Below are 26762 nucleotides of genomic sequence, written 5' to 3'. Positions count from 1 at the left end.
TTTGTGGAGAAAAAAGGCCTCTCAAAAATGTTTTGCATTAAAGTTACATTTTCTTTTGGTACACTTTAACTTTGTCAAAAAATAATATAGTCTCCCTAGAAACCAACCAAAAAGTTAAAAGTAGTTAAAAAGGTATTCCAACTGCAATGTTTAAATATTTAAAGATTTTTTAATTTAAAAGGTCACTGCTATTTTAAGGGGTGTAATTGTATTAGCATTATATCAGTAAGGGGGGAAATGTTGGGAGTTTGGTGCCTCCTTAACAAATATGAATGGAGAGAGGGGCTGGTGGAGAGGAATGGAGGCTGGGTGAAGGTGGGGAGGGGAGGAGCTCTGCTGTTTTTAAGGTGGACCGCTGTGTAAAGTTGGGCTGGAGCTCACAGTGCAACAGGTGGCTGCGTAAAACTGATTGATTTCTTTAAATGTACTTATTTTTTTCTTTAAATGCAATGCAGACATTGTATGTTAAATTATTTTAGTGCATTTTTACATTAAATTATCCAAGGTTATCCAAAGTTGCATGCTTTTGATTATAGTATATGTTTTGTTGTTGTTTTTTGTTTTGCATTAACATGAATGATCCTGTACGTCAACTTTCTGTTTTTAAGGGTGGAATGTTATTATTTTTGCATCAATTGCTTAAACTTTTTTCAAAATAAAATTGTAGTCTCTTTACCAACCAAAAAGCATAAAAAGTATATAATAATATTTAATGATTAAAAGTGCATTGCTCATCATATGGAAGAGGAACATTTATGTTGCTTTTGTTGGTTTAATTTTTTGATAACTTCAATGAAACTTCAATGCAACAACTTTTAAAGCTTCAAACCTGGGCAATTTATTCAGTTCTTGTCTTTTGCATTAAAATTTAATTTTGCTTTGGTACTATTTTAATACAAATGTTTACGAATACTTGTTAAGCCTTTAAATGTGCGTTTATACCGTTTAAGTCTTTTTCTAAGCTTTTAAAAAAGTTTTGCATTAAAGCTCATTTAAAGCCTGATTATTTTTTAATACGTATAAGTGCATTGATATTTAAAGGGGTTTTATTATATCAGTCGGGAAAAAATATCTTTTATCATTATTATTTGAGGGAAAATATGTTGGTATAGGTTATAGTGACAGGTTTAACTCTGGTGGATCTGGAGTGTTGGGAGTTTGGCGCCTCCTTAAAAACTCTGAATGGAAAGAGAGAGAGAGGGAGAGGAAGAAAAAAAGGAGAGAGAGAGAGAGAGGAGCTTGGTGGGTGGAGACAAGCCTTTAGAAGAGAGAGAGAGAGAGGGAGAAAAAAGAAAATATAAAAAAAATCACGTGTTTGAAGATCAAAGGAGATCCGCTTTGAGGCGCAGAGAGAGAGAGAGAGAGAGAGAGAGAGAGAGAGAGAGAGAGAGAGAGAGAAAGAGAGAGAAAGAGAGAGAGAGAGAGAGAGAGAGACGCACATAGCTACATAGAGAGCCGCAGTGCAGTGCGGTGAGAGCGGTGCTGGAATCCGCGGCTGCTCCGCTGAAATAAGTAGACCCTGATTGGAGCTCTGTTTTTTTAGGGGTGGTTTTTACAAGGTTTTTGCAAGGCTTGGAGACCCGATCCCTGCGTAGATCCTCGGGGGATCCTCTCCCGCCTCGATCCGCCTCCGGACCGGCGCTTTCCGCAGAAACACACCGTGGAAGTCTTGGAAATTATGCTCCGCTCCGCGCTGATCCGGCCGGCGAGATGATGATGAAGCGCGCCCCGGCTGGGTCGCTCTCGGGCGGCCACGCTCGGCCGCTGCTCCCGCTGCCGCTGCTGGTTCTACTGCTGCTGCTGCCGGACTCCGCCTGGGCCAAAGACACGGCCTTCGTGGAGGTGGTGCTGTTCGAGTCCAGCCCCAGCGGGGACTACACCACCTACACCACCGGCCTCCAGGGCCGCTTCTCCCGGGCAGGAGCCACCATCAGCGCCGAGGGGGAGATCGTGCAAGTGGGTGGATTGGATTTAAAACACGAGAAAAAAAAAAAGTCTGCTGGTCTTTAGTTTGTTACAGTAACTGTTACAGTGTAACTACTCACTGCTACTGATTGTGCTGTGTGCGTGCTTCAGCGTGCTCGCTCGTGCAAGCAGCGCGGAGCGTGCAAATTCGTGCAAAATGGCCTCTTTTTGTGTTTTGCACTTTTAGAAATATTTTAAAAGCGTCAAACTCGCTCATTTCCACAATCTTAACTTCTCCAGAGCGTGCAAAAAAAGGTTTAGCGTTAAAGTTGTGGAAGAGTTGCTTTTGCTGGTAGAGTTTGTTTGTTGGTTTTGAGTCTTTGATCTTGTTTTGAACTTCAGTGCAAAACTTTCTAAAGCCTTTAAAAATAAAACGTTTTTGTGTCTCTGGTTTTGCATAAAAACTGGCATTTGTTGCTTTGATTTTTTGATTACTTTTAGAAGCCTCAAACGTGGGAATTTTTGTCTTTTTTAGGACTACCAAAAAGTTTTGCATTAAAGTTGTGGAAAAGGCTTTTAAAGATATTTTTTATCTTTTAAAACTTGCTCATTTGTGTTTTTTTGTCAGTGTAGGGCCTCTTACACATGTTGCATAAAACATTGCATTTGTTGGTTTGATTTTTGATCACTTATAGAAGCCTTAAACTTGGGAATTCATACAATGTTAATCTTTTTAAAATTGATAAATTTTAATCTTAGTCTTTTGGCTCTAGTAAGAACTACCAAAAAGTTGAGCATTAAAGTTGTGGAAGAGTTGCTTTTTTTTGAAAGAGTTTGTTTGTTGGTTTTGAGTCTTTGATCTTGTTTTGAACTTCAGTGCAAAACATTTTAATGCCTTTAAAATACCTTTTAGGGTTTAAAACTTGCTCATAAGTGTCTCTGGTATTGCACAAAAATGGCATTTGTTGGTTTGATCTTTGATTACTTTTAAAAGCCTAAAACTTGGGAATTGGTACAATTTTAGTGTTTTCAGAGCTACCAGTTGTTGAGTTGTAGAAGAGTTGTTTTTGTTGTTTTTGAGTCTTTGATCTTGTTTTGAACTTAATTGCAAAACACTTTTAAACTTTTAAAACATGCTTTTTAAGATTTAAAACTTGCTCATTTGTGTTTATGGTGAATGTTGGACCTCTAAAAAGTTTTTTGGCATCTGGCATTTCATGGTTTGATTTTTGATTACTTTTAGAAGCTTCAAACTTGGGAATTGTAGCCTTTTTAGGACTACCAAAAAGTTTTGCATTAATGTTGTAAAAATACTTTTGAAGTTGTTTAAACTTTTACAACTTTCTCATTTGTGTTTTTGGTCAGTGTAGGACCTCTAAAAAGTTTTGCATAAAAACTGGCATTTGTTGGCTTGATTTTTTTTTTTTACTTACTTTTAGAAGCCTTAAACTTGGGAATTGATACAATTTTAGTCTTTAGTCTTTAGACTCTTGACTTTCAGAACTACCAAAAAGTTTAGCATTAAAGTTGTGAAAGAGTTGCTTTTGCTGGTAGAGTTTGTTTGTTGGTTTTTAATCTTTTATCTTGTTTTGAACTTCAGTTCAAAACTTTTTAATTACTTTAAAAATACTTTTTGGGATTTAATACTGGCTCATTTGTGTTCCTGGTTTTGCATAGAATCTGGCATTTGTTGGTTTGATTTTTGATTGCTTTTAAAAGCCTCAAACTTGAATTGATACAATTTTAGTCTTATCAGATGTACCAAAAAGTTTAGTATTAAAGTTGTATGATCTTGTTTTGAACTTCAGTGCTAAAGTTTTAAATATACTATTAAATTTAAAAATACTATTAAATGTATAAAACATGCTCATATGTGTTTCCGGTCAATGTAAGACCTCTAAAGTTTTGCACTGAAGTTTTGTTTGATTTGAGTTTGGATTACTTTTAAAAGTATTAAACTTAGGCATTTATCAAATTTTAGTTTTTGCATGTAGCTTCTTTTGTGCAGTTTTGGCTGGAGTTGCTGGATTAGTGTTTAGAGGGGTGTAAGTGTGGACTGGGTGTAGTTGTGTATGGATGGCTGTATGGTGCAGTGGGCTGGAGATGGAGGTGTGGAGATGTACGTGCAGACCATGTTCTCCCAGCATTCCCCAGTTTTCCCCAGACTGTTCCACTGTAGTGTTAGCTTCTCACTGGTTTAACTGCTTTTGCTGCTCAAAATTCCACCCAAATGATCAAGTGTGGAGTAAATCTGGTAAACATTATTTAAATGTGGTGAACTTGAGGTAAATGTGGTAGCTTTTAGGCAGATGTTTGGTAAATGTAAGGCAAATGTGCTAAATTCTGGGTAAACATGAGGTAAATGTGGTAAAGTTAAGGTAAATGCGAAATCTTTTTGACAGCAAATTGGTAAATGTGGCAAACTTGGTAAATTGTTGTACCTTTTTTGTTGCTGTGTGGTACAGGTGGTAGCTTTTAGGCAGATGTTTGGTAAACGTAAGGTAAATGTGCTAAATTGTGGGGAAATATGGGGTAAATGTGGTAAACGTGGTATCTTTTTGGCAGCAGATTGGTAAATGTGAGGGAAACATGAGGTAACGTGGTACCTTTTTTGTAGCTTTGTGGTACATGTGGTGCCTTTTAGGCAGGTGTGTGGTAAATTGTGGGGAAATATAAAGTAAATGTGAGCTTAATGTGGTATCTTTTTTTAGCAGCAGATAGTAAATGTGGTAAGTTTTAGTGAGATGTGTGGTAAATGTTCTAAATTTTGGGAAAATATAAGAAAATGTGGTAATCATTAGGTTAATGTGGTAACTTAGGCAGCTGTGTGGAACATGTGAGGTAAATGTGGTAACTCTTTGGTAGCTGATTGAGTCAATTTTTGGTAAAAGTATTGAATATGTGCAAGCAGTGGTAAAAATTCAGTGTGGTAAATTTGAAGTTATTCTGGTAACTGTTGTGATTTTTGGAGGTAATATGAGGTAAATGTGGTTTATGATAATTATTTAATACTTTTTGTGAACATTTGAATAAAATTAGGTACATACTGTAAATTTAAGTGGTAATGGTGATTGTGTTTTTTTGTGGTGAAGTGTGGTAATTTTGTGGTAAAAGTTAAATAACTGTGAAATATGAAGTCAAAACTCTAAATCTGAAGTGAATAACAGCTAACAAGTGGAATGTGAGGTGCATTTTGGTAACTGTTGGGTAAACAAACGTGCGGTAGATGTGAGGTACAACTTTTGGTCTGTGATAATTACAGTAAAAGTAAGGTAACATTGTGATAAATGTTGGGAAAATACAAACGTGAGGTCGTCGTTGTGGGACAGGTGGGCTACAACTTGTGGTTTATGCAGTAAATGAGTTTAATGTGATGTAAGCACACATCTGATATAGACGTGGGTTACAGGTGGGATGTAGTTTGATATATGTGGTAAACGTGAGGTAAATGTTGGGAAAACTAACGTAAGGGTAGATGTGTGTTACAGATATTGGACAACTTGTGTTTTTTATGGTAATTGAGGTAAACGAGATGTAATGCTGTGGTAACTGTTGTGTAAATACAAACGTGAGGTAGATGTAGGGAACAACTTGTGGATTATGCAGTAAACATCAGGTAAAGGTGAGGTAACATGGTAAATGTTGGGTAAACGCAAATGTGTGGTACAGGTATGGGTAAACTTGTGGTTTATGGCAGTAATTGAGGTAAATGTGAGGTAGATGTGGGGTACAACTTGTGGTTTATGTAGTAAACATGAGGTAAATGTGAGGTAACAGGGTAATTGTTGTGGTTTATGCAGTAATTAAGGTAAGTGTGAGGTAGACTTGTGGTACAGGTATGGGTAAACTTGTGGTTTATGGCAGTAATTGAGGTAAATGTGAGGTAGATGTGGGGTACAACTTGTGGTTTATGCCGTAAACACGAGGTAAATGTGAGGTAACAGGGTAATTGTTGTGGTTTATGCAGTAATTAAGGTAAGTGTGAGGTAGACGTGTGGTACAGGTATGGGTAAACTTATGGTTTATGGCAATAATTGAGGTAAACGTGAGGTAGATGTAGGGTACAACTTGTGGTTTATGCCGTAAACACAAGGTAAATGTGAGGTAACAGGGTAATTGTTGTGGTTTATGCAGTAATTAAGTTAACTGTGAGGTAGACGTGTGGTGCAGGTATGGGTAAACTTGTGGTTTATGGCAATAATTGAGGTAAACATGAGGTAGATGTGGGGTACAACTTGTGGTTTATGTAGTAAACATGAGGTAAATGTGAGGTAACAGGGTAATTGTTGTGGTTTACGCTGTAATTAAGGTAAGTGTGAGGTAGACGTGTGGTACAGGTATGGGTAAACTTGTGGTTTATGCTGTAATTGAGGTAAACGTGAGGTAACGCTGTGGTGAATGTGAACTTGGGGGCCCTGCATGCTGCTGACGGTGCACGTTGCGTTGGGTGAGGGGTCCCTGCACGTGAGCGGTCGTGTTGGGGACTGATTGATTATGTCCAGGCTTTGTGCGGCGGGTTTGGACAGAAGTGGACGAGGCATTGAAACGAGGCCTAATTGCAGCCCTGCAGTCGGTCTGAAGCTCTGAAGCTCGGAACTCCTGCGCTCTTTGTTTGGGCAGCCTCTCGACCTCGTGCGGTCGAAAGGAGAAAAATGAGAAATGTGGGGGTTATATATTTACACTGTGCGTGTACGAGAGTGTGTAGTTACACCCAGTGTACTTCCGTCCCCAGAAACTTGCGCCAGTGTGTGTCCGAGTGTGTACGAGTGTGTGTTCGCCAGCGTTCTTGTTATAATCCTATATCATATTCATCAAAATGGCAAGTGGTGATCATGGTCTGAGTGCCGGGCCGTGGTGGAGGTGGGAGGCTCCGTACGGCGCAGGATGAGGTATTTAGCGGTGGGGATATTTAGACTGGCTCTGTGTGTATTTAGCGTGGACTGTTTGGCACTGGGCTGAAACCTCAGAGAGATGTTAGACCACAGCTTTACATTGAAAAGCCACAGACATTTAGGTTTGCTTTCGCCTCAGACGCAGTTTAACATAGCTTTCGTCTCCCGGCCAGACGGCTGCTCGTCTCCACGGGCTTTTTCTAAACCTCATACAGTCATGTAAGAAAAAAAAAAAAAAAACGAGGACACCCTGCAGTACCTTTTGACCTTGTTTAACATATTTGAACGTATGGATGTTTGCTCTACGTTTGAACAGTACAGAATTAACACTGAGTGCATTTAAAGTAGTGCTGAACAATATAAGTCACTATATAATTCTTAATTTACACTGCCTGGCGACATCTGCTCATTATTGTTTCTTCTTAAAATAAAAGGTTGCTGTCCAGAGAACATGTTCTAAGTCACATTATTGTGAGGATTTGATTGCATTCAGCAAGAAAAGCAACATTAATCAGGATGTCAGGATGTTGTCAGGAAGATCACTTCATCCTTCCCAACCTTCCTCGTCCCAGATTTCTCTTTTTTCCCCAACCAGCCTCCTTCGTCCCCCAACTTCCCTTGTTCCAAACCTCCCTTATCCTTCACAACCTCCCTTCTTCAACACATCTCTTATTCCCCCACACCAACCTAGTTCCCCAACTTCCCATTTTTCCCAACCAACCTCCCTTGTCTTACCCAAACCTTCCTCGTCATCCCCAACTTTCCTTCACCCAAAACATCCCTTGTTTCAAACTTCATTCCCAACCTCTCTCGTCCTCCCAACCTCTCTTGTCCCCTACTTCCCTTTTTTCCCCAACCATCCTCCCTCTTCCTCCCCAACCTCGTCCCCAACCTTCTTCGTCCTCCCCAACCTCGTCCCCAACTTCCCTTTTTCCCCACCCAAGCTTCCTTGTTCTCACCAATCTTCCTTGGTCCACCTTCCTTGTCCCACCATACCTCTGGTCCTCCCCAACCTTGTCCCCCAACCTCCCTCGTCCTCCCCAACCTCCCTTGCCCCTACCTCATCCTGCCCAAAAGTACTGGACGGAGCTCCATCATTCCTGAGAACACAGTTCCACTGCTCCACAGCTCAACACTAAGGACTTCATCCCCCTCTTTTTAGATTGCTGTGTTTATATGCAGTGTGTGTGCATTTGCATTTTGCGGTGGTTTAGGTCACATTTTAGGAAAATTCATATTTATAAAAATCTGAGTAAAAGAAGAGTCTTTATTTATTATCCAGTCAGAACAGAACACTGAATAAACCACTTCTGACACCAATCTTTACATCTAAACGAATCATTAACAGTTGATGCTGGGTTTTGGAGTATATCGAGTATATTGAGGTGTGTGGTGTGTTTTGATTGGTACTGGCTGTTTAAAGCGAGAGGGGGGGGGGGGGGGTGAGTAGAGTTTGGTGGATCTTTCAGCTGCTGATCTTTTATTAAACCATTAACTGATCTGTGGTTTGGTTCAGACGGGGCTGTTTTTTTTTTTTTTTTGCGCCTGTATTGTTTTTTTCTTTATTTTTTTTTTTTAAAACCCTCGTCTTCTGAGCTACAGTCTGGCCTGAGTCACCCGTCTGTCGTCGTGTGTGTGTGTCTGTGTGTCTGTGTCTGTGTCTGTGTCTGTGTTTGTGTGTGTGTGTGTGTGTGTGTGTGTGTGTGTCTGTGTGTGTGTGTGTGTGTGTGTGTGTGTGTGTGTGTGTGTGTGTGTGTGTTTGAAGTCCCTTGTATAAACAGAAGTGATATTTCATTAAACAGTGCAGTGTAGGCCGTGACAGTGCAGGTGATGACACATCGTCATTAAAGCGTTGCCATGGCGCCGCTGCCGCACTCGCCCAGGTGGAACGTCCCAGAGGTGTGTGTTGTGCCGACTTGTCGTACCTGTGGTCAGGTGACTCGCCCCAAATGTGTCTGATCCTTAACTGCTTTTCCTGCTAATGAGTCTCGCTTTCCCTTCAGAGGAGCCGCCTGAACTGCAGCTGCTGCAACACACACACACACACACACACACTCACACTCACACACACTCACACACTCACACACTTTCACAGTTCGTACAGATATGTACTCTTTTTGTGGTGTCAGTCGATTAAAATTAAATGTATTTGGTTAATCACTTCAATTTTTTTGAAATAAATCGTGATTAAATGTAATTACTTCTTACATCTTCTTTTAGCCTAAGCGATTAATAGTCTGTATTTAAATACAGTAAATTAAGAGAATAAAAGTAAGATAGAAATTAGCAAATTAGAAATTAGGGATGCACCAATGTGGAAACTCTGGACCAATGCCATTATCCGATATTACACGTGTCTATATCTGCTAATACCATTTTCCATATTACAATATCCTTAAAAGCCATAGTTTAGTTCATTTGCAGTTTACATGCACTAAATATGCTGCAGTTTAGTTTTGTTTTTACATTTATTTTATTTTTGTTATATATTTTTTTAATATTTTGTTTCTACTAAATTATATTTTTGTTGCTGTAGTGTATATATACTTCAAATTATAAAAATAAAATAAAAAAATGTCAATGTTCGGTCATATCATCAAGAATATCGTTATTGCAACAATACCCTGAAATATTGTGATATTATTTTAAGACCATATCCACACACCCCATTATAACTTTATAAACTAATGTTAAGTTTATTCACCTTACATTTTAGCCTTAAACCAGCGTAAACCAACAATGATGTTATTTGTTTTATTTATTTATTTATTTTTCATTTTTGGATTTTCCAATCAATGCAGCTAACTGTTACCATATACTAGTCACAGATTTAAACCCTTTTTTATTTAAATTAGCATATAAAATTAAATCAACAGATCTATTAAAACTTAAAACAATAAATAAAAACTAGCTTAAATCTATTGATTTTAAAGTAGCGCAACTAGTGTCTGCCAACAGTAGTAGAATAAATATAAATATGTCCGTATTCGTTTAAAATATTGGCCAAATCAGTCGGATTCTGATGATTAAAAAAAAAAAAAAAAAAATCAGCCGATACTCTGATCCCTAGTGGAATTAAATTTACATTAGTGGTGTAAATCTATTTTTTTTTTTATCACGATATTATGATTAATCATGATTAAAATGTAAGGACTGATGATTAGAATAATAGTGTAGTGTTGTGTTGTATACCTGGCAAACAGACTGAAGCCTTTTTTTTTTATATACTTTTTTTTCACTTACTATTGTAAGCAGTATAATGGTCTCAGTAGGTAGTTTTGATGCTTTTTAAAAAATTTGAATATATTCATGTGCCGAGTAAACGTTTAACAGAGAGCTTTAACATTAAAATACAGCAAAACTTTCATTTCAATTTATTGAGCTACACATAGAGAAGATGCATCTATAGAGTTGTAGAGGTTCCTAATGTTCCTTCGTAATTATAATTCATCCCATAAAAACTTCAAATATTCTTTAGATGCAGCAGCTGAATGTGGTTAAGTATCTTCTAGTGTCTTTAAGCAGTTTTAGCCAGATGCTGCCGGTCACGATCATTATCTATAACATTAGCCTTATGTAATGTATTCCTGGTATGAAACGTCTCATCGCCCTGGTCTTGCTATGAGTGTCCTGTGCAGTGATAACCTTCCATAAGAGGGTTATAATACAGGAAATAGCCACTGTAGGTACAGCCACTGTTGTTGTAATTATCTTAAATACGTTTCTACTTGTGTGAAATCGATATGTTTCGCTTTAAAAACCGACCCAAACTCAAGAATTGGATGGATTTCGTATCCGAAGGCGCGGCACGGCCAGAGCAAGGCCCGGAGCAGCGTGGCTCTGCGATGGCGACCATAAAAACAGCGGTTCCTCCAAGCTTGCTAAAGTTACGTCGTGCTAAATTAAGACCATAATAAGCGTTTGGTTTGGTCTGAAGATTCAGCACGCTTTAGCCGCAGACTGCAGGAGAACAGGAGGAAACTCGACCAGCGTTCGGCAGCCTCCGGGGCTCGGAAGGTTGAAAGTGCCGCTGGTCTAAGCCTACTCTTTCCATTTCTTGGCTTTGTGGTGGCAGCTGTATGTTAAGTGCTATCTGCTGTAAACCACCAGCCCGTCAGCCTTTCATATCCCAGCCAGAGTCATTTCAGACTGGCTTTTTTTTCCTATGGGAAAAGAACAGATGAAACTGTTTTTGTCTCCTGCTTTGATCGCCGTCGTCGTCCTCGAGTACCGCCGTCTAGGGCTGGGTGTTGGCAGCAGCTTCGTGAGCCGGCATGCGTCATGTTACAATGCGACACAGAGCAAAACACCAACTGCATTTACTTCTATACACTAGAATAGGAGATATCCGCCTATAAACACCTTAGTAAACACTTCTATACACTAGAATAGGAGATGTCAGCCTATAAACACCTTAGTAAACACTTATATACACTAGAATAGAAGATATTATTTTGTAAACACCCTCAATAAACACTTCTGTACACTAGAATAGGAGATATTAGAATGCTAGATACTAGCCTATAAACAGCATTGACAAACATTTCTGCACACTAGAATAGGAGAATAGTTTTTAAACACCACCTATACACACTTCTATACACTATTATAGGAGATATTCGTTTGTCAACACCACCCATATACAGTTTTATACAGTAGAGTAGGAGATATTAGTTTTTAAACATCAGCAATAAACACTTCTGTACACTAGAATGGGAAATATTGGCCTATAAACAGCATTGACAAACATTCCTGTACACTAGAATAGGGGATATTAGTCTATAAACACCTTAGTAAACACTCTTATGTACTAGAATAGAAGATGTTTGTCTGTAAACATCTGCAATAAACACTTCTGTACACTAGTGGTAGATATAAGTCTGTAAACAGCATTTACAAACACTCCTGTACACTAGAATATGAGGTATTAGTTTTAAACACCACCAATAAACACTTATATACACTAAGAATAGGAGATGTTCATTTTTAAACACTTGTATACACGAGAATAGGAGTCATTTGTCTGTAAACACCTTAGTAAACATTTCTATACACTAAGAATTGGAGATATTAGTCTGTAAACATCAGCAATAAACACTTCTATACATAAGAATAAGAGATCAGTCTGCAAACACCACAAAAAACAGTTATATACACTAGTATAAGATATTTAGTCTATAAACACCTTAGTAAACACTTCTACACACAAAAATAGGAGATATTCGTTTTTAAACACCACTCACAAACACATTTATACAGTAGAATAGGAGATATTATTTTTTTAACACCACCAGTAAACAGTTGTATACACTAGAATAGGAGATATTGGCCTGGAAACATCAGCAATAAACACCTCTGTACACTAGAATAGGAGATATTTGTCTGTAAACACCTTGGTAAACTCTTCTATAAAATAAAACATTGCTAATGCAGCTATCAAGAAATGGAAGCCTATATCCCAAAAATTAGCTCTGGTACAACAAAGCTAATGTAGCTAACACTTAATCTAAGGACTATATCCTAACATTTACCTCTTGTAATACAATGCTAATGTTTCTAATGTTGCCAAAAATGAATGGATCCATACATCCCACCAGCTAGCCATAGAGCTTTAAAGCTAATTCTTAACAATTGGATCTGGTGCTACAACGCTAATGATGCTAACAGGTACTGGAAGCCTACTGGTATATCCAGTTGTTGCTATTGTAATTAAATATAATGGGATTTTTGGTTCATTTTTCCGTTAAATATTGAATTTATTTATAAGTGTATTATTATTTTTTTCTTTCCAGCCTCTAGAGCTAACACTCTTTGCTGACTTTACTCAACAAAATCTGTCTGTCTGTGTCATGAAATGATGCTCTGGGATCAGAGGCTTAGTCCTGCTTTGTTGTTGGTCAGGAATGTGCTGACCACACGGCCAGCGCTGAAATGCAGACCCTCTGTTTCTCTTTTAATTTCTTTCTTTTTCTTTCTTTCTATTGTTTTCTCTCTCTCTCTCTCTCTCTCTCTCTGAATTTGAAGGAGGTTTCTTATCATGCGTTCCTGCTGTGTACATCCTGAGTTCAAGAACACCGGGGTCAAAGTATTCTCTTTAGTGAGAGGCGGCGGCGTAACCCTTACATAAAGCCTTTAACATCAGAGTTACAGTGTAACAGGAAACGGTGCTGAGTTACAGTGTAACAAATGCTATCACAGGGGAACTGCAGATAAGTACTGAAGTTACAGTAGGCACAGTTACAGTATATCAGAAAACAGTACTGAAGTTACAATTACAAAGAACAGCCCAGGCTTACAGTATAACAGGAAATATCTCAAAGTTACAGTTTAACAACGCAACATGTAGCACAGGGATGCAGTGTAACAGTCAACACCATAGTTACGCTGGTATATTAGAAAACAATTAATAGAATAACAGTGTAACAGAAAACAGCACAGAGTTACAGTGTAACTGCTGTTTTTGTTGAGTTATAACTGCAGTATTATAACATGCAACACAATAGAGGTAACACTATCACAGCTATGATGTAACATAAGTCACAGTAACACAGTAACTTTGATACTGTATTGTATGTAACTCTTTGTAACTCAGTACTGTTCTGTGTTACACTTTTAACTTTGCTGCTGTAACACAATACAGCACAAGGTTACAATATACCAAGTAACAGTTAAATATTGCAATGTAACAAAAAACAACCCAGGACTATAGCGTAACATTAAATAGCAAAGCGTGACAATATGCATCACAAGGCTACAGTGTAACAGAACAGAACACAGTGGCACAGTATCACAGCTATAATATAAAATAAAAGTGTTTTAGTTGCAGTGTAACAGAACAGCACTGAGTTACAGGAGTTACCGTATGTATAAAGTAAATTGGACAGGGTTGACTGTGTTACAAAACAGAGTTAGTTAGACTGTAACAGAAAACATACCACAGCTGTAGTGCTAAAGAAAACAGCACAGAGATACAGTGTTACAAAAAAAACAGAAAAGTTGCATTTTGTAACAGAAAGCAGGACTGGGTTACAGTGTAACAAAAACAGCACAGAGATACAGTGTTACAAAAACAGAAAAGAGTTAAATTGTGTAACAGAAAGCAGGACTGAGTTACAGTGTAACAAAAACAGCACAGAGATACAATGTACCCCCAGAAAAGTTGCAATTTGTAACAGAAAACAGCACATGGTTACAGTATAACAAAAAGCAGCAAAAGGTTACAGTGTAACAAAAACAGAAAATAGTTACATTGTGTAACAGAAACCAGCACAGGGTTACAAAGTAACAGACTCAAACTCAATAGCAGTGTAAGTATCTAGTGTAACAACATTTTTCTTTGTGATATACTGAGTAGTATGTAAAATGTATATATAAGGCACTTGATGTAGGACTTTCTGTTTTTTTCCTGAACAAACACACAGCGATAGTTCTTTGTGTCTCCTACACAGTGTCCCCCCTCGCTGGGTAATGGGGGCCGCTCAGTGGTGATAGATTAGGTGCTGCCGGGGAGGCGTAGCTGCTGTCGGTTTGTCTAATGTGCTGCCGATGCCGGGCCGGACGCTTTTGGGCGAGTGAGGAGGACGCCCGTCTCTGAGGGGTTCAGGCTGCCCCTCTGGGCCTTATTTAGGGACGAGAGGAAGATGGAGCTAATAACTCAAAACGTCCGGCCGGTTCAGATCGGCGGCTGCAGGAAGAGCAGGATTTCCTTTAGAGAAGTAGAGCAGAGCGAGTGGCGTGTCCGTGGATCTGTTTATGCTCAGGCTGTTATTGTTTGGTGATGAACTCTTGAGTTACCTCATAATGATCAGTATCTGGTGGCGGTTCTGACCCAGTTTGAGCTTCAGTCGAGTTTCAGTGGACATCAAGGTGTAAAAGAACCCGGGTAAAGTTCTGATCCCTTATTCAGTAGCTACCTGGTCCGAAACACTCCTTACAACTGCAGCTTAGAAGAGCACAGGCCTGGTTTGAAGCCCTGTCTTGATCCTAGACAAGGCTGAGGATGGGTTTTAGCCTAGTCAGGACTAAAGCTGGGTTGAAGCAGAGTTAGGGACTGAGCCCAAGTTAAAAATGTAGGCTTAGTTTAAAGCTGGGTCAGCTGGGTTGAAGCAGAGTTGAGTCCAAGTCTGTTCTGTGTCAAAGCTGGGTTGAAGCAGAGTAATTGATAGGGAAAGGCCAGGTTTAGCCAAGGCAGAGTTGGAACTTAGGGCAAGCCAGTTAAGACTTCAAGTCCAGTCCAAGGCTGGGTTGAAGCAGAGACAATGCCACCTGAACAGAGGCCTGGTTAAAGCCTGGTCAGGGCTCAGGACAGGCATAGGTAAGATTGAGGGGTGGATCAAACCAGTGGATTGAGTCAGGACTGAGGCAAGGGCGAATTAAGGCTTCGTTTAAAGCAGAGTTTTGCTGGAATGAGGCTGTTTAATGACCAGCCCTGGGTTGAAGCGGAGTCCCTGTCTTTTCCAAGTTAAACCTGGATTGAAGCAGAGTTAAGTCTTAGTCTATCTAGTCAAAGTTGGATTGAAGTAAAGCAAAGTCAAGGTTTGTTGGCCTTGATTCAGCTTGAGTCTGCATCAGAGTTGAAGCACATTTAAGGCAGAGTTGAGGCAGAGTTGAGTCGTAGTCCGTCAAGTCGAAACTTCTGCCTGAAACCAAGCAGGTCGAGACTTTGTTTGAAGCGAAGTTGAGGTCTGGGCTTAGTCTAGGCAGAGTCGAGTTCGCAAAGTCGAAGTGAGAGACATTGAGTGAGACCTAAAGAGACTTGAATCTTGAGAGAAAGAGGAATAAAGATAGAACTAGACCGAGAGAGGGAGTCAAGTTTACGTCAAGCCAGAGACATTGAGTAAGACATAAAGAAACTTGAATCTTAAAAGACAGAGGCATAAAGATGGAGCTAGACAGAGAGAGGGAGAACGAGGGAGGACTGAGAAAGAGCATGATTGTGTGTGTGTGTGTGTGTGTGTAAGCATGTGCTGGAATGTGTGTGTGAGTGAGCGAGCGAAAGAGAGAGAGAGAGAGAGAGAGAGAGAGAGAAAAAAGAGAGAGAGATAGGGATCGGCTAGGCTGGAGGCCTCTGAGCAGATCAAAGGAGCCGGTGGCTCTTCAAAGCTCTGCCTGAGTAACGCCTGACTGATAACACACCGCAAACCGCCAGTGATGTAATCATACACACACACACACACACACACACACACACACACACTCTCCAGCACAAGCAGAGGTGTGTGAGCGAGGGAATAAGAGAAAATATGTGATCCGTCGAGTCTGGAAGGCCTTGAAGGCGCTGTGGTAAATATTGCACACACACCCTATACTAGCCTTTTAAAGAACCGTCTGAACTGCTGTAGGCTGAATGGGTGTGGCTTAACTGCTGTAAGATTAACGGGTGTGGCTAAAGTACTGTAGGCTTAAAAGACTAAGGCTCAACTGCTGTTGGCTCAGTGGGTGGAGCTAAAGTGCTTTACACTGAGTGGGTGGGGCTTGAGAGACAGTAAGTCTGAAGTGCTGTAGGATGAATGGTCGGCACTAAGCCTTTGTAGGCTGAGTGGGTGGGGCTTAAGGGTTGTAGCTTAAATTTGGCTGCATGCTATAGGCTGTATGGGCGGGGCTAATGGACTATTTATGGAATACCTTGTATAGGGCTACGGCCAACAGTGTGGGAGGGGCTCTTTAATGGGAGTTCGTAAGTAAAGAGAACTGAACAGGGTTAATCTGCTGGGCGTTCCTAAAGTACACACCAAGTGGGACACAGTTGACTCTGTTCTCTGTAAAGTTTATACAGAGAAGTGTGTGTGTGTGTGTGTGTGTGTGTGTTTCACACTTGAAAGAACAGGAGATGAAGGCAGTTGCTTTCACCACAACGGCGAGATTGTCCCGCTGATAATTCATTGATAGCTTTATTACCTCACCTCTCTCTCTCTCTCTCTCTCTCTCTCTCTCTCTGTAGTAATGTGTGTGTGTGTGTGTGTGTGTGTGTGTGAGTGTGTGTTCAGACTTGGCAGACACTGCCGTTTGATGATCCTCAGACTGTGTAGTGTGAGACTCTTCCAATTTATTCGGTCATAAACACAAAACATAAACATCAACAAACACAGCAGCACTAAAATATCGCCTGTCTCTCTCTGAGTCGAGTCGAGTCAGAGCTGAGGCTGGTTTGAAGCAGAATTGAGGCTCAGAACTGGCAGTTTGAAGTCTTGATTGTAGCTGAATTGGGGCCAGGACTTTGTGGAGGTAACTGTAGAGTTGAGGAATGGTTTGAAGGTGCCTTTAGAATGGGTTGAAGTTGAGGTGAGGCGAGGCTAAGGCTGGGTTAAAGCAATCTCTGGCTGAAGAGAGTCTGAGTCCAGGCTTATTCTAAAGCCACTTTTAGGCTGGTTTGAAGTCAAGACTGAGACTGTCAAATCAAGGGTTAGTTTGTAGGTTGGTTGACTTTGATAGGAGGTTGAGCTATAAAAGAGTCAGCAGAGTAGAGAATTAGTCTGAAGCCACATTGAGGCTGGTTTAAAGCAGGGGCTAGGATGGAATCAAGGCTGAGGCTGAGTCAAGGGTTAGTTTAAAGCTGTGTTCAGGCTGGGTTGAAGTTAAGATGAGGCAGAGCTGAAGTCGAGTCGGCACTAAGGAGAGGCAGAGAAGAGGATTAGGTTGCGGATTGAAGTTAAGACAAGGTTTGGGCTGGGTTGAAGCAGTGTTAGGGTTGTCAATCGATCAATCAATTAATCAGTCAGTCAGTCAACCTTTATTTCCACTTGGATGTGGGGAGTCTAAATCAAGGCGCTAGGCCAAGATATACTTCTGTCAAGCCTATGTCGTAGCCTAGCGTGTCACGTTTATACTTCTGAGTGAGCGTATCGGCGTCGCTCTGCAGAATTACCTGCAAAGGCGGGAATCCAAGACCAATCACTGCTTCGTCTGTCTGCATTGCATGGTAAGGTGCTGTATTTCCAGGGAGGTGCGCATTGAGCTACGGCATAGGGTATGTAGGGTGGCGATGCATAGGCTACGTCGTAGGTTTGACGCAGAAATAGAAAATGGGCTTTACTTCCAAGCCACATTTAGATTAGGTTTTGAGATTGGGTTTAAGCTGAATTAGAGCTGAGACAGGTCCAAGACAAGGTTAAAACCAGGTTTAAGTCAAGGCCAAGGCATAGGCATGTTAATAACCTCACCACATAAAACCAGCAACATGTAGAAATAAGATGAATATAAGGTGAATATATAATGAAGATATAATATTTTGTCGGTTTCAATGACACATCTAGGAATAAGCTTCATGTTCTTATCATATTCATGTAGGTATCCACAAACAGGAAGCATTAGATATACTAATCAAATTCAGGAAGATTTTACTTCAGCTCAGCTCTTGTTTGTCGTTGTGTAACATGTTGTCCATGCCGGTCCTCTGAGGTGCTGGCGAGTCTCCACGGTGTCTGTGTTGTCATGGAGGCCTGCTGGGTAGCTGAAAGGAGGCGTAGGAGCAGCTTGAGTGGGCTACGCTTTCATGATTCTGTCCACAGGAATCTAATTACGGCTGTTTAGCACTCCTGAGGTGATGCGCCAGCCACAAGAATGCCGCCGGAAACGTTGACCGAGCACCACGGCACTAAATTTAGCTGCCGAGGCTTCCAGAGTTCAGAGGCAAAATCAGGCTTCTGATAAAACATTGACTGGTATTTGCATGCAGGTTGGATGGCAGCATTTTGAAAATTTTGACACTGTGCTCAAAAGTATATGGACAGTCTTGCTAATGGCTAAGTTTAGATGGTTGGGTTTGCTTGATGGTGTCAGCTGATACAGTCTTCCAGCGTGTACAGTATATTCTCTATGGAAAGGCACAGACCAATAGGTGTTCTTGAGCAGCCAATCATGGGCTAAGGAATAATAAGATGCAATGCAATCAAAACCTCTTTATCTTAAGGAAAAGCCAACTACAGGCCAAAGCTTTGTTGAGTCAGAGCCTGGACTGTTGGCAGGCTTATTTAAAGCTTGAATTGAAACTAAGAGTCAGGAGTAAGTCATACAAAAGTTCGGGCCTCTATTGCTTGGCTTTTCCTTGAAGGTTTAGTTGAAACCTAGTCTAAAACTGAGGTCAGGCTCAACACTGAGGCTTGAATTGCTAAGAAAAGCTAAGAATCAGGGCTAAGTCATGCCTGAGTCAGGAATTAAGTTGAAATAAAGTCAGTGTTTGGTTGAAGCCAAGTTTAGGTCAAGTCCAATGCATAGTCATGTCTAGGTTGAAAAAGCCAAGGCCAAGTTAGAGTCAAAACAGGAATCAATACAGTATTAAAGCTGGGTTGAGGCAGAATCAGGGTCAAGGCCAAGTCGAAACAGGTCTTTTTTATTTCAGTAAAAGCCAGGTTGAAGCGGAGTCAAAGCCTGAGTCGGGGTCTTGGATGGGACAAAGTCGGGGCCAAGGCCATGTCAAATCAGTGCTTTTTGAAGCAGAGTCAGGGCTTAGTTGAGGCAAAGCCAAGTCTAAACTGGGTCAAAGCAGAGTCCGGATTGAGGCCAGGCTGGTTTGAGGCTTAAATTGAAGTCAGGGCTAAGGTCTTTTAAAGTCTTTAGGTCTCATGCCTCAACTCAGGGGGTGTTTTGAGTAGAGTCAGGGCTTGGGTAAGCCCTTAGTTGAAGCCAATGCTAAACTGGGTTAAAGCAGTCAAGGCCAAGGCAGAGTCTGGGCTTAGTTTGAAGCCAAGTCTAGGTGTGGTCGCTGATAAATGCTAATGGTGAATATGGTGAAGAAGTGGAAAGGACTGATTACTGTGTTTCAACGTCTAATTTAAGCGTGTGCTGGTGTCCAAATACTTTTGGACATTTAGGGTATGCAGTAGTGTGTGTGTGTGTGTGTGTGTGTGTGTGTGTGTGTATAAGCCTCTTTAAATCAGTCCAGGTTTGATTTCAGTGTTTTTTTTCTCTGTAGAAAAGCCAAGCCATGCTGGCGCTTTGCTCAACAGCCACGTCATGTGGAATACCTGCAGTCAGGGTCAGCTGAGGGACCTGACTGTGTGTTGTCACCAATTTTAGGTATTGTATTTTGTTGCAAATGTACTGGGGAACCTACTGTTTCATTGTATTTTCAAGGATCAATCAAAGGTATTACAATTTTGCTGTAGTAACTGTCTCCACTGTCCGGAGAAGACTACTTTCTGCTAGATTTTGGACTAGATCTGCTCAGAATTTGCAGCAACAACAGCCTACACATGCATGACTGCTGTAAACTGGTTTATGCTGGTCTGGTGTTGATGTGGCACGTATGTTATGTGGGAGTTATGAAGGTTTGTATACCGGTCCACCAACACCAAACCAATTATACCAATTTATACCAATTTAAAACTAGTTTTTCCTGATTTTGTTGGACTAACTGTTTCAGCTGTCCGAAGAAGACCTTCTACTCTATTTGGGAGCACCATTGCTAAAGGTTTCATTGCATTCAGCAACAAGAGTTTTACATTTTACAGTACACCATATGTGTAGGGCTGGGTATCGAAATTCGATACCAAAAAGGCACCGACTGAAATGTCTCCGAAAGGTCTAAACAAAATTTGGTGCCTGTTTTTGATACTTTGCATGAAATGCGCATAAACCCGCCAATCACGAAGGGCACCCTGACACAATTGTTTTTTTTTGTTTTTTTTTTTTTGTATATTTTGGCTGCAATTTAGAAAAGGTTACCAGTATCAGAAAATTTTAAGTTGGCACAGAGCTGTTAGAGATGGGAGATACGAGTATCATGCCCAGAGCAGGTTTCTTCCAGACTTGTGAAGTGGGAGGAGTTTGTTTCCAGAGCTGTCTGAACTGAACTGAACTGTTTTTATAGAAAAGTACAGCTTTTTAATCGCCAAAAGAATGTTTTTAGCAGTTCCACTGAGTCATTCTTGACGAGGACTCTGTTAGTGGTGGTAGCATGGTGGCTAAAGCTAGTTAGATTGGAGTGTGTTAATAAATATTCTTCATAGCTGGATGATTGAGTTTGCGCTTTCTTCATGTTTTTTTTTTTTTTTAACACCTGAACACCTGCTGTTTCATTATTTGCACTAAAACCAACAGCAAAAAGTTGAACACTAGTTGGATTTAAGTTTCATATTTGGAATTGTACAGATTTAGCATTTTGTGCTATGTGGGGGCTACCTGAAAGGACTTGAAAACCCAACGCTCTCCTGTGGGACCAGATCAAGAGCTCCTGAACACCTGAAGGTGTCGGACAGACCTGGAGCGTTGATCTAACGGCCTCCAGAGGTTATAAAAACCCTCTTCTCTTGATTTCCTCCGTGTGTCGGAGGCACTGTGTATGTGTTTAACGGCCCTAACAGCTTACGTTGGCAGGCCGTTTAGCTTTTCCTTTTCTCCCCCCTCCCTCGCTCCCTCGCTCCGCTCCTTTTTTCCAGGGCTGCTTTTAAAACAGCTTGCCGGGGTTTCCGATTTCAGGAGGATCAGAGATATGTTTACTCTCTGCGAGGCCTCTGCGTCCGAACCAGGACCACACATGTCGTGTTGGTGTTTGCTGGAATAATTAGAGACGGCGGCTCCAATACGGACGGAGCTGCAGAAAGCTAAATCCCTAGCTAAACACTGCAGGCATTCAGCGGACGGCTGGCTGCGTCTGCGCTGGAGCTCGCAGAGATAGACCGTTGTTTGTGTTTAATGCGAGCGGCTTCACTGTGCTTTGCGCTTTACGCCGTGTTGTCCAGTTTAATTGCAGGTTGTGGGGAAGGTTTTGTTTAAGGCTGAAGCAGCAGCAGCAGAAGAAGAAGAGTGCAGTTCGGTTTAGCCCTGACCCAGACGGCCGACGACTGGATTTGGCTGTGGATTTGGCTCATCTTGAACTCTATTCTTTAATCAGGATTTATTTTAATAAGCTGGATAATTAGGCCTGAATTGAGGACTGTCCAATAGCAAGGACTCTTATTTATTGTCATATTGGACAGGCTTGACTTTGCAAGTTGGTAAAAACAACAGCTCACACATGCATGAATGCTGTAAACTGGTTTACGCTGGTCTGTTTGTTGCTGTGGGACATATGTTGAGTTTTTAACTTTGGTCCAACACTAAATCAGTATTGGTTGACCAGCGTAATAGTATTTTTAAACTCACTATAAATCAGCAACAAAGCCAAATATGATCTATTTTGATGCTGTTTGACCAGAATGCCGTTACACAAATTCTAGTATATGCTTGTTTGCTGCTGGTTGACAACTATACCAGTGTTTTATAATGTTTTGAGGCTGGTTTGCTGCAGGTTAACCATCATACGTGTGGTTAAAACCAAATATTTGCTTGTTTGGTGCAGGTCAACCAGCATGCTTGTGTGCAAAAACAAATATTTTTTGGTTTTATGCAGATTGATCCATCATACTAGTGTTCAAATCCCAAATGTTTGCTGGTTTGGTGCAGGTTGACCAGCCTGCCACTGTTTAAATCCCAAATATTTGCAGGTTTAATGCAAGTTGACCATCATATTAGTGTTCAAAACCAAATATTTGCAGGTTTGGTGCAGATTGACCCATCATACTAGTGTTAATATTCAATTTATTTGCCAGTTTGATGCAGGTTGACCAGCATTCTAGTGTTCAGAACCCAATTTTTACTGGTTTGGTGCAGGTTGACCATCATACTAGTGTTCAAATCCCAAATATTCACTGGTTTGCTGCATGGTAACCAGCATACTACTGTTTAAAACCCAAATATTTGCTGGTTTGGTACAGGTTGCCCAACATACAAGTATTCAAAACCAAATATTTGCTTGTTTGGTGCAGGTCAACCAGCATGCTTGTGTGCAAAAACAAATATTTTTTGGTTTTATGCAGATTGATCCTTCATACTAGTGTTCAAATCCCAAATGTTTGCTGGTTTGGTGCAGGTTGACCAGCCTGCCACTGTTTAAATCCCAAATATTTGCAGGTTTAATGCAAGTTGACCATCATATTAGTGTTCAAAACCAAATATTTGCAGGTTTGGTGCAGATTGACCCATCATACTAGTGTTCATATTCAATTTATTTGCCAGTTTGATGCAGGTTGACCAGCATTCTAGTGTTCAAATCCCAAATATTCACTGGTTTGCTGCATGGTAACCAGCATACTACTGTTTAAAACCCAAATATTTGCTGGTTTGGTGCAGGTTGACCGGCATGCTGGTGCTCAAAAACCCTACCTAGGTTTGTTTACCAGCATACCCATGTCCAAAATACCTGTGCTGGTCCCAACTATCTCTTTAAACGTTACATAAATTAACATTGTAGTCATGACAATGTACTGTATGTTGTCTTATACATAATATTTGAGTTTGACTGAAGTCTGAGTTCAAATGCCTTAATACCCACAAAATTGTTCTCATTTTGTCCAAACTAGACAGAAATTAAGTTCCTCCTGACTTCAGAAACATGTTTTTTTTTTTATGTAATTCGCCTCATCTGGAGTCATTTTCTTCGTTCTTTTTGCAAAAGGCTCCACTCCCCATCCCTGACAGTTCAGGCGCCTGGTGTGGTGCGGCCCTCTGATGTGGTGACCTCAGGGTCACGTTAGGTTATGAAGATGTGCCCTGCAGAGGTCGGAGGTCTTTAGGTCAATGGTGTTAATGCACAGGAGGGTGATTTGGCCCTCAGGCTTTGGGCTCTGACGAGCTTCAACGAGCCAAATGCAAATCGCAACCATCTGGAGACGCTAACAATGGAGTTACCCAGGAACTGCCCTGGGCTTCTGGAGTCTGGATTCTCGCTGTGGACAAGTCAGAAGACGGATGTCTTCCTAAACGTCCAGCTTCTTAAGTTAAAGGACAGATAAGATAAAGGTAGTGTTTGCTGCTAGTCTCAGTGTAGGACGTGTATTGTTCAGGCCTGTCACCATAATTACAATATTTAATCAACTTATCGAACAATAAATTGTCAAGACGTCAGTAGAGAGCTTTGTATTGGCAAGAACTTGGCAATAATTACTACAAATTACTAATATTCAGTTCAAAATATTACAATATATTGCGATACTTTAGACAACATAGTAAATGAACCACTTCTGACACCAATCTTCACATCAAAACTAATAATTAAATAAAAATCAATACTATTTGTTTTTGTAAATCAATCCAGCATTGCCAAGCAAAATATCACAATACAATACAATATCAATATTTTCTTTATTTATTAAAGGCCTCAGGATTGCTGATTGTGATTATTTTTAATAAATAGGGATATTGGGCAATAAAATTGTGCCGAAGTCTGAGTAATGAAAATATAGGTTTTCATTAATGTTACTAATACATAAGTTTATCAGGCTATATATTCACAAAATCACATTTAGAAGTATTTATTTTTAGCTGGTTATGGTTTTATCATGTCATCAAAATCATTATATATAAACCAAAACTTAATTTTTACAGTCTTTTCGCTTCAGTGATTTTTTCCTAACAATCTCGGTTGCCAGATAGTCAGTGTATTTGGTTTTAGTATATTTGTTAATTTTCTATATTATAATTGCAGGCTCTATAAAAGAGTGTAATTCTATTATAAGGCTACCATCATTACATTAAGTGGCATAAATTAGTCTTACAGTGGCAATATATTTTATTGTACAAATTTTTGAACCAGTGTATCGTCCAATAAAAATCAGTTATTGTATTCTTTCCGTCCACTCCCTGCTGGCTGCTGCCCAGAGTTCTCTGTTAATACTGTAAGTGGACACCAGTATGGATGTAAACTCCTGGTAGAGGTCACACAGTCAGGCATGGCATTGTGACACCTGTCCTCTGCTCTGTAAGCCCACTTCTAAACCCCCACCCCCCCACTATACCCTTCAACTGTACCCATCCCTTACAGCCCTGGAGTGACCCGCCCCCCCGTCTGAGCAAGTGTCCAGGGATCATATTTGTCCAGAGTGTATAGCAGAGCTTCTACTCACGACTCTTTAAGACCATTTAAGGTTATCTGGTGGGGTTGTGTCTGGTGTGTCTGGATGATGATGCCAAAATCACAATACACGTCTTAAATTTTATCTAAATTATTTAATTCTGATATTGATATTAAAAATATAGAAGCTACCGCCTGTAGCACAAGTCATCACACACTGAACCACCAGGCTATAGAGTTTAATAGTGTTCTGCCCTTTGTGCTCAGCTTGGATGTAGTGAACTGACTACAACGCCCTGTAATGAATGAAAAAATTAGGAACAGATGCTGTAAATACTGTATTTGTGTTACAAATCTAGGCCATTTTTTTATAGTTTGATGTACCATTACAAAGAATTTATAGGAGACGGAAACACACATAGGGTACACTGCTATGCGCAGGGTACAGGACCATGTGTAGGGTCTATGGCTACCTGCAGGGTAGGCACTTGTTTGTAGGGTACGTGGCTAGGTGTAGGGTACAGGGCAATTCATAGGGTACGTAGCTTTGCATTGGGTAGGCACCAAAACCTAGGGTGCACAGCTATGTGAAGGTACAGGACAATATATAGGGTACACAGGTATGTGTAGGGAACAGGACAATGCGTAGGTATCGGCCAGGTAACATTCTGTTCGTAGGGTAGGTGGCTTGTGGATAGGCAACAATACGTAGGGTGCTCAGCTATGTGTAGGGTACAGGACAATTTGTAGGGTACACATTTACTTGCTAGGTATTGTGCTATTCGTAGGGTACTTGGTTAGGTGTAGGGTAGGTACCTATTTGTAGGTGGTACTTTGCATTGGGAAGGCACCAATACGTAGGATATGCAGCTATGTGTAAGGTATAGGACAATGCGTAGGGTAGGGTACAGTATGTAGAGTATGCGACTAACTGGTAGGGTATATTGCTAAGTGTAGGGTATGTACGTATTTACAGGATACCTGGCTTTGCATTGGGTAGGCACCAACACATAGGATGCCCAGCTATGTTTAGGTTAGAGGACAATATATAGGGTACAAAACTACCTGCCAGATATCGGACTATTCGTACAGTATGTGGCTAAGTGTAGGGTTGGCAACTATTTCTAGGGTACCTGACTGTGCGTAGGGTAGGTACTTATTCATATGGTATATGGCTATGCATTGAGTTTACGGCTATGTATAGGGTACACAGCTATGCATATGGTAGGCCCCTATTTGCAGGGTACATGGCTATGTGTAGGATGGGTGACTTTTCTTGGGGTACTTTCTTGGCTATCCTTTTGGTGCACATAGGCAACAACTGTATATCCCATACTGGAGCGTAAACTGGCTTGTAGAGATCCAGTGTTTTATCGTTCCATCGTTTATAATTGGAAGGCCAGATGAAAATCAAGAAATTCTTCATTATGTGTGTTAAGTTGCAGGGTCAAGGAGATATTGCTTCTTCTGTGCAGCCCTGTCCACTGAAGTTCTTGGTTCTTCTAGTTTCGTTTTTTTCTCCACTCTCTAATCTTCTTTCGCTCTCGTTCTTCTTGTCCTCTTTTTTTCTGTGTCTCTCTCTTTCTGCTAATTTCCCCTCCTCTCTCCTGGCATCCCGGCTCAGTGTGTTCCCCATCACAGCTCACACTTCCTCTGATTGGGCTGCTCTGTTATCGTGCTGCAGCACACACCCAGGAGAGGACAGTTCCGATACTATCAGCAGCTGCAGTGGAGAGCATCAAAGGCACCGGCGGGGCCTCGCTGCCCAGCTCCAGAGCTCACAGGATGGGTCAAGGGGATGGTATGTCCCTCTCTCCACATGCCGGAGATGAGACTCTGATAAGTGGATGGAAAGAGAGAGAGAGAGCGAGCGAGCGAGTCCTTCTCGGCCACTCGGTCACTGTTCCCTAAGGACGTAGCGGTAATTAAACCGGATTAGAGTTCAGTGTGAATGCGAGCCAGATCTGAAATCCTGGTAATGTCGATCCGGCAAGTTCCCTTCCTTGCATGGGATCCATTAGCGACAGGGTTGTTTGCGAAGAAAAGCCAGTGCTTCTAGTTCAGTGCTGCTAGTGTGGAACAAATCTGCACCTCTGAGCTTTGAGTCAAATCAAATCAAGTCAGATTTATTTATAAAG

At 40.8% G+C, this 26762-nt stretch overlaps 1 protein-coding gene across 1 annotated transcript in view; it reads left to right on the top strand.

Moving 5' to 3' along the window:
• Positions 1 to 1259: 1259 nt before the first annotated feature.
• Positions 1260 to 26762, top strand: part of znrf3 (zinc and ring finger 3) — an 81208-nt gene continuing 55705 nt past the window's right edge. The window contains exon 1 of the mRNA XM_022664737.2: positions 1260 to 1956. Within this exon, the coding sequence (XP_022520458.2) occupies positions 1711 to 1956 (246 nt within the window). The 5' untranslated portion in view covers positions 1260 to 1710. The remainder of the gene's footprint in view (positions 1957 to 26762) is intronic.

The sequence above is a fragment of the Astyanax mexicanus genome, chromosome 22 (genome assembly GCF_023375975.1).
Source record: "Astyanax mexicanus isolate ESR-SI-001 chromosome 22, AstMex3_surface, whole genome shotgun sequence".
Classification (NCBI taxonomy): domain Eukaryota; kingdom Metazoa; phylum Chordata; class Actinopteri; order Characiformes; family Acestrorhamphidae; genus Astyanax; species Astyanax mexicanus.
The sequence above is the reverse complement of the archived record's forward strand: the minus strand, read 5'-3'. Positions and strand labels throughout refer to the sequence as shown.